Genomic DNA, 14,174 nt, shown 5'->3' on the forward strand with positions numbered 1-14,174 from the left:
CAATAATCCTTCAAGCCTTTGGATATTGGTCAACTACTGGTTCGTATGTCTGTCTGTCCTCTCATCTACCTAGAGGTATCTATCTATCTATCTATCTATCTATCTATCTATCTATCTATCTATCTATCTATCTATCTATCTATCTATCTATCTATCTATCTATCTATCTATCTATCTATCTATCTATCTATCTATCTATCTATCTATCTATCTATCTATCTATCTATCTATCTATCTATCTATCTATCTATCTATCTATCTATCTATCTATCATTTTTATTCTTGTTATATACAGGACTGACTCTTAAATTAAGAGTATTGTGATAGTAGTTATTTTTTTATAATGCAATTTGAAAATACAAACTCAAAAAGACCAAAACACACCATGCCACTTCCTATTTTTTGCCCAACCTTTTCTGGTACCCGTGGTAGCAAGATGACGGACGAATATGTCAGCTACCTTTGGGTGAGGCTCATGTTATGTAAAATAAATGCAAATTTCTTGAACTACAAGTATTTTTCATTCAGGGCGTTCAGTATCTTGCCCAAGCACACTTTAACTCAGAAGTGCCAGGAATTGAACCGGAATTGAAAAGGCATTATTTAACAATATCTGAATATCACGTTGTGGGAAAATGTCAATAAAATCCGAAATCTGATGATATTGTACTAAAATGAACAATGTTGTTAGAAAAGAAGCCTGGTTTAGTCTTACACATGTATCCCATAAAGTTGACCCCCAGGGGCTGCACTTGCCTCTGTTGTGGGCGTGTCCACAAGGAGCTGCTTCCCTGCGAGCTGGCATTCGCGGCCACAAACAATTTGGGACCCTAAGAGATTACGGCCGCCTGTAGAGCTGGAAAAGCGGACTCCCCTCTCTCACTTTCCTCATTCCGGCTCCAGTTTTTAGCAAATGATATGTCAGTCCGTCGAGCCGTCTTGGTGGTCCTGTGCGCGGCACTCGCTGCGACGCGCGCACGCCGGTCCTCAGCGGAGGAGGGGGATGTTGAGGAGAAGATGAACAGCGCCAGATGCATTTCCAGGTGTCTCACCTTGCACATGACACAGATTAATGCTGCGTTCAGAGACTTCCAGGTCAGTTGATGCTTATTCGTAAAACATCTGCTGATCAGGTTTTGTGTGTCAGTCAGTCACTCTGTTCGTCTGTCTGTCTGTTTGGTCCAGTCAAGGGCAAACTACGGCCGGTGGGCCACATGCAGCCCGCCAGGCTTTTTAATCTTGCCTGCCAACCGAAAATGTTAATTATATACTATATAAAATGGTTATTTAAAGAAAAATATTGATTTGGCAAAAGTCTCTTAGTGTCCCTAAGTGCCCCAAACCCCATCATTAATAATGTGTACTACTCCATCATTTAAATAGCTGACTCAAATGTCTTGTACTTTCAATTTTTTCTTTCTTTTTCTGTTTCTCCCTTTCTTCTTTTCTCCCTTTCTCTTTGGTTTTCTGTTTCTTCTTTCCTTCCTTTCTTCCCCTCTCCCTTCCTTCTTACCCTTCTTCTTTCCTTCCTTCCTTCCTTCCTTCCTTCCTTCCTTCCTTCCTTCCTTCCTTCCTTCCTTCCTTCCTTCCTTCCTTCCTTCCTTCCTTCCTTTCTTCCTTCCGTCCCTCCTTCCTTCACCTCACACTGGCCCCCCTGCATCCACCTCTCTCTCACTCCCTCTGTCTTTCTCTCCCCCTCTTTCTTTCTTTCTTTCTTTCTTTCTCCTTTAGTTATTTCGATTTTTAGTTATTTTATTTTATCATGTCATTTATCGATTTTAAAAGATACATTATATATTCCTTTGCCTTAATTAGGAGCATTTCAAGATCAATTTAAATTGTCTATTTAAAAAAAATGAAAAATGAAATGTAACATGTACATGAAAATGATTGCACGTATATTTCTTTGTAAATGCATATGGTGTCAGAATCAGAACAAATGGTAGACCCAAACGCTTAACGTTTCACAACAAACTTTATTGCGGAAGCTGAAAAGTCAGGTACGGGAAAGCAAGCGCCAGCAATCCGGCGATTGTTGGGCAGGAGGAGCAGGGAGCTTACGGGATTGGAGCGTGGTCAGAAGAAGGAAACGAGTTGAGTAGCCGGGACGGGCGATCAGAGTGTTGTTGATGGGCAGAAACGAGTCGAGTAGCCGGGATGGGAGATCAGAGCATGGTCGGTGGGCAAACACGGGTTGAGTAGCCGGGTCGAGTAGCCAGGGCGGGAGATCGGAGCGTAGTCGAAGGAAAGAAAAGGTCAGGGAGACGATTGGGCAGCCAGGGGCAGACGATAAGGATACAGGACGGGTCGGGAACAGAACGGGAGCCAGAGTCAAATAGTGCTTGTCTTGCATGAGCGGAGGTTCGCTGACGGACTTACAAGGAGTAAATGGAAGCATTGATTTCAAATAGGAGGGGAACCAATCAGGCAACGAGCAGCAGCTGGGGCCAAAGGAGCGGGCACAGGTGAGGGCAATGGGCAATCATGACATACGGTTGCTGTCATTCTAAGAGACGTGTCAGTGTTGACTATTGCCCAACAGGCACGGTCTTATTATTTACCATTTTGGTCATTCATTTTTTTGCATGAATAGAATTTTACAATGAATAAAGTCAAAATGAAAATGCCCCAAAATGGATAGACATATGTATTGAAATGGCAGTGAAAATGGACAAGGAGACATTATTTCTTGCTCATGTATTGCTAAAGTTTTAGATCAAAATTCTGGATTGGCAGATACAAAAAAAAAACAAATAAAATCAATCTTTGTTTTCAACCCTGCCAAAATTTTCAACCCAATGTTACCCACCGCTCAAAAAGTTTGCCCTCCCCTGGTCTAGTCTGATTGTACTATATTATAGGAAAAACTGTCTAATGTATTTTATGGTGTCCCCCAGTTACAACTTTAATCAAGAAATTATTGGATATGTACTTGAAGGATTTTACATTATTATTATTACTTCCAGATACCAGGTATTAGTTCTGATATCAGTACCTGCTGCCTTCTATTGGCGATCTAAAAATCAGCAACCTGTCATTAATGGAATGATGAATTCCCATAAAAATGTAACATTGAGAAAGTGAATGATGGTTGGAAGTATTTTTTTATATAAAACCCAGCCCTTTTCTCTGAGCGAAGGGGATTGTATGTATGTATATTGTATCGGTATTCATCAGCAATCGACATTTTGGGTCTCAATCTTAAAAAAGTGGTATCGAACATCGTATATCCTATTAAAGTGTTTCAAGAAAAAGCACATTTGTTCCACTTTGTTGTGTGGAATGCAAGATTAACAGGGACATGCAGTCATTACCGAGTTTGAAAAGCCACTTATTGTTAACAGCTTCAACATGTGCATGGTGTGTAGTGGGTGGGAAAGTCATTAACCACAAATTTAACCCCGATGACTGTAATGGCAGGGTGGGGGCTCGTGTTGACGTATCAAACCACCGTTTGGCTTGGTCTCCGTCCCTTTAGAATAGACTCTCATCACCTGGGATCAATAAATTAAGTGGCCCCAATGCAGTGGTTCTCATCAATGGGGGTGCAGGCATGTTGACTTCGGGGATTTTTTTTTTAACTTTCCCAGAATAAAGTGCAGTTTCACTTGCACTACACTGGGGCATAGTGGGGTTTTCATTTGCAGAGTGTTTTGTTTACATGTAGTCTCCACGCATTGCATTAAGCCCAGAGTATCAGAATTGAGTATGAAGTGTAGACACAGAGTGTAGCAGGCCCTCAAGTGACCCCATGAAAAAAAAATTACACAGATGCGGAGATAAGCGAAAAGAGATGGGGTTAAGAGACTCCTACCGAAAGCTAAGACAAGAAGGTTTAAAGAAATGTACGTAACACTTGCGACCACGGATGTAGGCGAGCAAAGATCGACGTGCTTGCTGTATTAAAAATGTTGGCAGCGGACAGCACAAAGCCAAATGAATTAAGCTGTCACTTTAAGACATTACATCTGAATCATGCTGATAATGGCATGAGTTTTTTGAGCGAAAATTTGCCAAAAAGCCTATATTTGGCATGGACGGAGGTGATGTGTTAAAACCAATATCCGACAATCGTTGTGTTGTCTTCACCAATATTATGCAATCAGTCAAAAAAAAGATGGGGGTGTGAGGGTTTTTCTTCTTCTTCTTAAATGATTAAGATGCACTATTGACGGAGACGTGAGAAAGGGAACACTTTTCAAATTTGAGTGCAATAGTCAGATGTCCAAAATGAAACAGCCGTGTTTGCTTGCTCTTTTTAGCCAATGCCCATAATACGCTTTGACCGCCAGGATTTCCTCACTTTGTCTGCAAGAATATGCTGTAAGGCATATTCTGTTTACAGTTTTTTTCAACTGAACTCTGCGGTGCATTCGGCAGCAAGCGTTCTCTTCTGTGTGAAACAGTGCCACGTTTTCTACATACTCTTTCACTTGGGTGTCCGAGTTCTTCGTGCGTTCATTTATCCATCCCTTGCCCACAAATATTCCGCCAATGGAAATAATGTGATGTTAATGTCATACACAAAATCCCTCAACAGTGAGATTAATTTACCAAGGGTGATATAGTACTGGTTTATAAATTGTTGTCTAAGTTGTCTGTCCCTGTGTGCCCTGCGATTGGCTGTCAACCAGTTCAGGGTGTCCCCTGCCCACTGCCCGATGATTGCTGGGATGGGCTCCGGCACCCCCGCGACCCTACTGAGGATAAGAGGTGCAGCTAATGAGATGAGATGAGATGAGTAAAATAAATGAGCATTGAGCAACACATAAAGTTTATTTTTATCCTGTGTTCCACTACCCACCATCTGAGGGTAGTGACTTGATAATGTTTCAATTATGATCTGTTGAAGTGTGTAGCTCAAACATCCATCCAGCCATCTATCCATTATCTGCACCGCTTATCCTCAGTAGGGTCGTGTGGGTGCTGGAGCCCATCCCAGCCATCTTCGGGCACTGGTTGCCAGCCAGTTGCAGGGCACACAGAGACACAGACAACTCACTCGCTCATGCACACCCAAGGACAATTTGGACCAGCCAATCAACCTGACATGCATGTTTTTGGAATGTAGGAGGAAACCGGAGTGCCCGGAGGAAACCCACGCAAGCACGGGGAGAACATTCAAACTCTACACAGGGAGGTTCAATCTCATGACCACAGAACTGTGAAGTGGACGCACTAAACACTCACCCGCCGCGCTGCTCAGTTCAAACATAATCTTCAATATAGAGTAAACTACTCTTCGTGTGCATTATCAAAAGTAATGTTAGAGAGAATTTGAGTGTGATTTCTGGTGCATACCACTGGGAAATCACATTATTATCTTTCAGCTTCAATTATTGTCTATTGATTGGCCAGCAAGAAAAAAACACACACAAAACAAACAATCTAAAACAGCAATAAAGGGCTTGGACCACATTTGAAGTAGTTGCATTAATGATTGTCATATTTTCAATCGTTGTAATAGGGCTTGTTGAGTCTAAAGGTAAAAAAATAAAAATAGAACTGATGAGACACAAAAAAGCCAGTTTTTGTATTGGTTTAACTAATGATTTTTTTTTTTTAGCCATTCAATTTGGATCTAATTTAGGGATGAGCGAATACAAATACCAGGCGTTGGTATGGGTGCCGATATGATCCTTGGTGTAGTGTATCAATACTTGCAATATTATTGGATCCTCAAGAAATAGAAATGAATTGACAGTTATATTGACATTAATTTTATTATATTTGAGTAAATATGTTACTATGGGATTTATAAGTGATTCTGTTATATTATCAGTGTCGAAGAAAGGATGTTTATTTATTAGTTTTATTCGTGTCTGGTATTCATCACTACTGTAGAGTTGAGTACTGTATTTTTTAATTTGTATTGTGAACCCTTAGTCAAAATGAATTAACAACATTTTTCCGACTGTTTTAAGAGTGCATTGATAGAGTGCAGTAACGAAGTAATTACTTAACTAAACAGATAAATACATAAGTATTTCTTCCAAAATTCTATGTAAAGATTGGTTAATATATTTTTATGCAGCTCAATTTTGTCAGGACCAGAACGGAAACAGGACCTATTTGCGTGACGTTTACCGCAAGTTTTATCGAAGAAAAGAGGAAGGGCTGTGCCCACGATCCGGTGTTTGCTGGAGGCGGGAAGAATATCGCTCTCGTACTTGGACTGTGATCCGAACACGGAAGTGAATCTTCCGTAGCGAGCGATGGCGGTGTCAGGGACGGAAAACCAGTTGATTGCCGGGACAGGAGAGCAAAAATGTGGTCGGGATGAAAAAAAAAAACTGGTCGTAAGTCGGGACGGGAGAGCAGAGGTGATCGGGATCAAAACGTGTTGTAGCCCGAGACAAACAGGAGCAAAAACGAGACAGGCGGGGGTCAGGGTTGAAAAGGGCTTGCCTTGGATACACGGAGATTCGCAGACGGACCAACAAAAGGGGATTGACAAGACTGAGTTCAAATAGTGACAGGGAGCCAATCAGAACGCGCGGCGGGTGGCGCCAAATGAGCGGGCACAGCTGAGTCACATCAGTAATCATGACAAATTTAAGTATTTGCATTAGTTTTCTCGTTTTCATTGTACTGTTTCCTTGTTTTACTATTGTTTTTTCTCTCGCTCTCAGCTCTGTACAGCAAAAATGTAAATAAAAAACATAGCAAAATTATAGGCTGTATAAAAGTAAAACGAATCACAAACTTTGATCAAAAGAATAAACAACCTCTTGAGTTTTATCACTTCCGAGTCTTATAAAGAATAACAGCTGAAGAGGGGATTCATTATTTGTAACGTAAGACATTGAAAGGTTTCATTTGTTTAACTAATTTCGTTTTGAGGAAACAATCAATTTCGATAATGACATCAGAAAGTCCAACAATAACGGGATGAAAAAAAAATCCCCCTGCTCCTCCTCTCTTACCACACTTGAATTCAAACACACATTCTTCCTCTGACTTTCTAACGGTATACCCTGTATTTGTGGCTAACTCAAATGTGTGTGGCTTAAGTCTAGCCAAAAGAATGAGAATCCCAGCATTTCTTTCTGGCTTGGTTTTCCAGTACGTTTTCTAGTATGCTGTCAAACAATAAATTTAGCCCTTTTCTGTGAGTACACATCGGTATGCTGTAACCAGATTCTCCCTCGATGTGTAGACAACAAAAAGCAGCATCCTCTTTCGCATACTTGGATCTTTTTTTATACGCAGTATATCAGACTCTTTGAGACTAAAACACTCGTCGGTCTGTCATGGCTGGATGGTTAGAGCCTAGGCAGAGAGGTTGTACAAGTGAATGGACTTCCTGTCTTAAGAGAGGACATTGGTGTTAGGTGTATACCTAGATGTGGGTCTGTGAGTGCCGGTTTGTCTGCGGTAGGTAATCAGACCAGAGGTTGTTTCACCAAGCGGTCATGCTCTGAAAAAGACCAGAGACAACAGTAAGGTCAGGTTGCAGTGGTTCAGGCTCAGTCAGGTGAGTAGACAGACTGAATGGAGATAGAAATGGAGCCAGCGATGCTGACAGATGCTTTTGTTTATCTGTCGATCTACCTAGAAAGCTGTCATAATAACAATATGTTAGGGATTTGGCAAACAATCAATTTTATTGTAATAGTTTTCTAATTTTCTTTGATTCGCAATTGATATTTATTCTTTCCATTTTCCGAATCGCTTATCCTCACTAGAGGACACCCTGTACTAGTTTATTCACTAGGCACTCATAGACATAAAAAACATTCACATAGTCATTTTTTCCCAAGTGTCACCAATCTGTCATGTAGGAGTCCCCTGAGAAAACCGAAGCATTCACAAGGAGAACATACAAAATGTGCACTGGGAGGTTGGTAGCTGGAATTGAACCCCAGTTGAATCTTCTAATTAAAGAAGACCATAAAGTAATGAACTGAATGGATAGAACAATCTGCAATAATCTGTTGCCTTGTTAGCAAAGCTTCATTGTCTTAGAGGATTTGGGGGTTATTTTATGTGCAGCAATAACCTTAGAGAAATATTCTATTTCAATAGAGTCAGGGGCTGCTTTATACTTCAGTAAGCTGTCGCATCAGGTCTGACGGAAAACCTCAAACTTGGTAGCACGCCATTTTCGTTCAAATTTCCTCCAGTATTGTTTAACCCCTTAACGTTCCTGTAAAATTATCCTAAAGTTTCATCCAAGACGTACCCAAAGTAAATTGAATGCTGTTCTTGAATTTTTGGAGTAACATAGACGCTCCTGGTCTTGTTTGAAGAGTTAGAGTCTTAAGGTTTGTTCCAAACTGAAATAATCACTGCAAGGTGTACTAACATTGAGTAATCTGAGTTGGAACAAGCAGAAATAGAAGGTTTCTATTTTCACCTGAATTATTTTTTTGCAATTAAATGCCTGCTGATAAGTGTAGCATGGGCATCTTAGCTGTAACACAGGTGAGACAATAGCTTGAAGCCTTACCTGGTACCTTGTCAAATTTGATTGGAATCTGAAAAACTAAACATTGTATTTTGGAAATTTTTCTAATGTTAGGTCTAGGCGATTACAAAAGTGGCCATTTGGTTTACATCAGTTTGCATCACTAAAAGATTTGCAACTGTATATTTTACTTTGGCCATTTTTTTTTAGAGTTGTAGATGTTTGACTTCTCTCTCCAGAAACCTACCAATGATTGTGTTCACTTGCACGTGATGATTGTGCATGACTATGGACCCCAGGTTGCATTTAGGCACGTTTATTTTCGGCTCTGATTTGGATACAACACTGGAAAATTGCATCAAATTATTTTGCGAATTTCATTGGGTAACTAATGTGACAATTATCGTTTGAATCAATCACTATTGGCTGAGGGTTTTTAAGGCCAAAGTAGCTCATGAAGTTTTTTTTTTTTTTTTTTTCAATAATATTGCAGGTTGTGGAATGTGAAAAAAAAACAAGCTATTGGCCAATCGTGGTGTCATTCAAAAGAACAGTGTCTAACAGCCATACTGGTTAATCGTTTTATGATTCTCTTTATTTGTTAACGGAAGTTATCTAGCAAAATGATCGAATTACAACTAAGAACGTCTGACTATGCAGAAATGACTTTAGGCGAATTTTTTTCATATCTGTCATTATTATCGTGTGTTTCAGAGTAAAAATTTTACATAATTGGGTTCTCTGGACAGTCCTGGATGTAACAAAGAAAATTTTGCGGACATTAAACTCATTAGATGACTGCCAGAGGACTTAATTAGTGAGCTATGCTAGCTTTATAGTTTTTGGGTTTCTTGTTTCGGACTGAATGAGATGTTTCTGTGATGAGTACATTTTGTTTAAGCTTTCCAAAGAAAAATTGCTAAGTTTGATGGTTGGGTGCTTTCATTAACTTTTATGCACTTTTCTGGTGGCCGTGTAGCTGCTGAAAGAGGTGGAGAAAGCCTTGCTCAATAAATTAATAGCAAGTATCTCAACAACTGCGTAGACAGAGAGAAGTTGAAGATTGAAAAACATTTCTATCTCAAAATTTTGTTTATGTGTAGCTTTGAAATAAATTAATAAATAACTAATCTAAAACCTGGCCGCACTGCGGCTGGGTGGTCAGCACGTAGCCACACGGTGCAGGGGTTCATGGTTCAAGTCTCGTTACCGCAGCCTCCCTGTGTGGAGTTTGCATGTTCTTCCCATGCATGCCAAGTACTGCTAGTTATTATGCTAGGCATAAGAACCTGACTGTGAGAAAACAGTTTATGATAGGGACGAAAACAAATAAGATCTGCTTGGTGCTCAAAAAAATTTGACAGAGTGCAGAACAATTTGATATAACTGATTTGTTTCCAGGCGGCATGGCGGCTGAGTTGTTAGCGGCATAGTTCTGAAGCCATGGGATCAAAACCAGCTAACAGCCTTCCTGTGCGGAGTTAGCATGTTCTGCCCGTGCTTGCGTGGGCTTCCTTCAGGCACTCCGGTTTCTTCCTACATTCCAAAAACATTCAAGTCAGTTTAATTGGCCGGTTCAAATTGGCCCTAGGTGTGAATGAGCGAGTGAGTTGTTTGTCCCTGTGTGCGCTGCGACTGGCTTGGAACCAGTTCAGGGTGTCCCCTCCCCACTGCTCGAAGATAGCTGCGATGGGCTCTAGCACCTACTGAGGATAAGCAGTGCAGATAGTGGATGGATAGTTAGACCAAATCATTTACCATGTAACTACTCCTGAGAAAAAAAATCCTGTTTGTGTCACAGGGCATGACTGACCAATTGTTTGCACTCGTCTCATCATGAGCTTTACTAGGTGGACAAAGATGTGACAACACGAGCTGGGTGACATGCTTACTGGAGGGTAAAGGGAATTGACAAAAAGCGTTCGGCACATTGGAGGAGGTTAAAAAGCGATAAACAAAAAATACAGTACAGAAAAAACTCGGCGGCGGCAGGGTACAGTCCTGAGTCTGGGATAGACAGGTGTTCAGGGGTCAGGAAACAAGTGTAGGCAGCGAAATAAGATAGTGAGTAGTGATCTGACAGCTTTTGCTGTTGGCACAAACATTATACGGAAGATACTTAATCGGGGTCAGGTAAGTAGATAAGATACAGGAGCCTGTTAGCACCCTCTGGAGGATAGTGACTAGCTAGATCCTTACAAACTATTGTAAAATCCAAATAAGCCAAATAACATGATTACTTATCTAGTTTATGGGACCCACTAATACAGTACCAGCATTTCAGTATAAGTGCCGATACCAGACCTTTCTTTTAAGGTGATGTTATTTGCAATGGTTATTGATCCCAAAATCAGCTGCCTTCTAGTGGCGATTCAATAATCAGGAACAACAGGAACAATCAATATGTTTAACAATTGGTAAACACACACAAACACACCCGCATTGGGGTGCCTCTTTGTCCCTGGTAAACTGGGATTGATTATTAGAGTTTTTGCCTCGTTAAAGAGACCTTTCACTGCTCCTTACCGCAAACAGAAACCTCAACAACCACATGCAGCCTTACTTACTCTGTATCAGCCAAATACATAATTTATTGACGCCTCTGGTTCTTGTGTGATTTATGTCTGAGTCTTGTTTGAGACATTGAAGCAGGTCCATTGAAGCATGGTAAATGTGCACATGTGTAAGTATGCAGTGTGCATTCCATGTTTATTGCAGTGATTTATTGCTGTTGCGAACATGATTTTACACCTATAGAACTTTATTTGTAGACTCACTTGATCATGAAAAAGGTTAGTCAAGTCAAGTCACATTCATTTGTGTAGCCCTTTATCCCAAAATGTCTCAAAGGACTGCACAGTCCACAATTGTACCACCCCCTGATCTGAAACCAGCATGCGGGCAAGGAAAACTCAAAAACCTCAGCATGACAAAAATAAGAAACCTTAAGTAGGTTCCACACAAGTAGTAATCCCTCTTCCAGGATGACCAGGCTGCAATAGATGTTGCATTGGGCAACAATACACAAAATGTAGTCATCATCAACAATAAACATAGGTTATATGAAAATGTGTTCAAGAAATCCAAGACAGTGATTATGCGGCTTCCCATTTCAGTCGGCTGGTTGATGCAGACGATGACATGTTTCAGGTTTAGGTGCTTGTCCACCTACTCCCAGATTGTACCTCTCCCTCACTCCACCACCAGCCGGGCAGCCAGAGAGGACAAGAAAAAAAAGTATGAGATCGGCATCAATTATAAACGATAGAAAATAAGTGTTTCTTAAGTCTAGATTTAAACATTTCCACTAAGGTTGCAGATCTTATGTCAGGGGGCAGAGCAATCCACAGCACCGGGGCCTGGTTGAGGAAGGCCTTTATAGAAGTGATGGACAAAAAACCTTTCATGATGAGCTAGTGATATATATTTTTCAATCCTTTTATTAGAGATCACTGGTAATTATTACAATTTTGTTGCATTGGCTTTTAACACTTACTCTATACAACTTTGTATTTTTACTTGCATAACCCTTGGAAAAATATTTTTTTCAAAAAACTTCTAACCAGAACAAAGCCTTTTACTTCAGTGGATGTAATAAGAATCTTTGTTTGTCCGGTTGTAAATAATTTGTCTCAGTTTGAGTATTTTCATAATGAAAATTTGTTTTTCAAATCTTTTTACTAAAAATCAATAATTTAAATGGGCATGATGACCTGTTATTTACAACAATTTTTATCACTCAAGGTGGTACATAAAACACACGTAACGGTGTTCGGCACATGGAAAGTCAGAATGGAAAGTCAGGCAACGAAGCAACAGTATCCAGAACACCAAAGGCAATCATTTTGATCCAAAAGGCAGCCGAAGGTTCGGTGATCCAATCCACCAAAGCAATGAAGATTAAAGTCCCAGAGTTCAGAGGTGCAGGCAAGGGTTCAGTACACTGGGTAAACAAAGAGCTGAGACGAGGGTGTTTGGGATGTGACCAGAGAGACAACAAACTAGCACACAGCCAAGAAGACAGTTTGTTTAGAAAGCAAAGGGGGAACGTCGTGATTGGAGGGAAAACAGGATCGTGACAATAAAAAAACCTCCATGAACTAACATATAAACATCAGATTCTCCAGGTTTTGATGAGTGATTCTTTGGACATAACTATTGAAATAGTAACGACTATAGGATAATTATTTTTTTTCTCTAGAAAATAAAGACACCATAAGGTAAAATTAGATAAAAAAATAGTAATGTCCCAATTACAGCAAAGTTGTTGACCGAGATGAATAACCTGTAATACTTACTGTGCAACAGTAAACACGAATGATAAGGTAAATTTGATACTGTCAATTAAGCCGACGTAATAATTTAACTTTAAAAAATAAACAAACAAGAAACTTGTTTCGGGATTAAATTTTGAGCATTTTCAACTAACGGTGTGCCTCGAGATTTTGGAATGAAAAAAAGTGTCCCGCGTCGCAAAAAAGGTGGGAAAGCACTGCAGTCGCAGCAGCAACACTCCTCACCAGACAGCCCGGACGTGTGTTTGTTTGTGCTTAAGAGTGGGTGTCGTGGTGACATTCTGAGATTTCTTTGTTGAGTTTTTTCCTTCAGATATGGAAATATAGCTCCATGTCGTAAGCAAATCTCAGTTTTTCCAGTCGTTTTGGGTGGCCTTGTTTTTAATCTTATGGCATGGCTATGATTAACTGTGCTAAACACGACAGCTCTGCGGAGTCTTTGTGGAATAAATCAGCTTGTATTACCATCATTAAGGTCACATATCATTCATTGCATTCTGTGAATGTCTCGCTGGGTGAACGTGTAAGTATCAATTTTACATGGTTACACTTGATGTAAATCAAACTCATCCCAAGAAAGTAACCTCTAATACACCTAAGACTTAGAGTTGAGTGGTCATCTGCCTCAGCTGGTTTGGTTGAGTTAGAATGCTAGATGGACACGAAAGCAGGCAGAGAGAAATTCTGACAGTTTGCAGGCAATATGAACAAGATTAACTGCATGTGGGACTGTAGTGGTTTCTGAGGCTGATAAGGTGCTACGGACCGTCTGCGTATAATTTACACTGGTGCCTGACCTTTTGATGTTTTATAAATAAGAAGGACTCCATATTCAGTTTTAGCTACTGCAATGAGGTTCTTTCCTTTTTGTTATAGTCAGACCAAATGCTGACGTAATTTGGACAAGCTGGAGAGTATGTGACTCTTGATTACGGTGTTGTTCAGTTTTAGGTAATATCGGCATGGTTTTACACGACATGAAAATATATAAAAATATAATTGAGCACACCAAGGCTGTTGCAGGTTAACTTGACTCGTGAAAAATTTAAGCTTTTCAAAAGTAGCTAAAATCATTAACATACACAGTAGGAGGTGTTTTTTAAAGTAGAATACCCAAACAGAAGCAAACATTTCAGAACAACAGTAGACCCAATACACAAGCAACATACAGTACATCAGGAGTGCTCACGATTTTTCACAGAAATCCAAAGATGCTCTTATTCAGGATGCTAATAGTCTGATTAAAATGGTTTCGTAAATAAGTGAGTGGCATTTCATGGTAAGAGTAAGCTTTTAAATTTTCACATTTAAAAATATTGGGAAACGTTGTCACTTTGGATTAAATAGGTAAGAAGAAGCACCGCCTCACCAATATGTTTAAAAACCTTCTGAATTCACGTGCCACTGCAATAGAGAAAAACAATCACTGTTTAGATTACACAAAAGGATTTGAATGTCCCCATCTTCAC

At 40.1% G+C, this 14,174-nt stretch overlaps 1 protein-coding gene across 1 annotated transcript in view; it reads left to right on the forward strand.

Annotated features, from left to right (window-relative positions):
- Positions 1 to 804: 804 nt before the first annotated feature.
- Positions 805 to 14,174, forward strand: part of anos1b (anosmin 1b) — a 60,524-nt gene continuing 47,154 nt past the window's right edge. The window contains exon 1 of the mRNA XM_088349448.1: positions 805 to 1,095. Within this exon, the coding sequence (XP_088205574.1) occupies positions 919 to 1,095 (177 nt within the window). The 5' untranslated portion in view covers positions 805 to 918. The remainder of the gene's footprint in view (positions 1,096 to 14,174) is intronic.

Source organism: Urocampus carinirostris, chromosome 12, assembly GCF_059441175.1.
Source record: "Urocampus carinirostris isolate Australia breed hairy pipefish chromosome 12, RoL_Ucar_1.0, whole genome shotgun sequence".
Lineage (NCBI taxonomy): Eukaryota > Metazoa > Chordata > Actinopteri > Syngnathiformes > Syngnathidae > Urocampus > Urocampus carinirostris.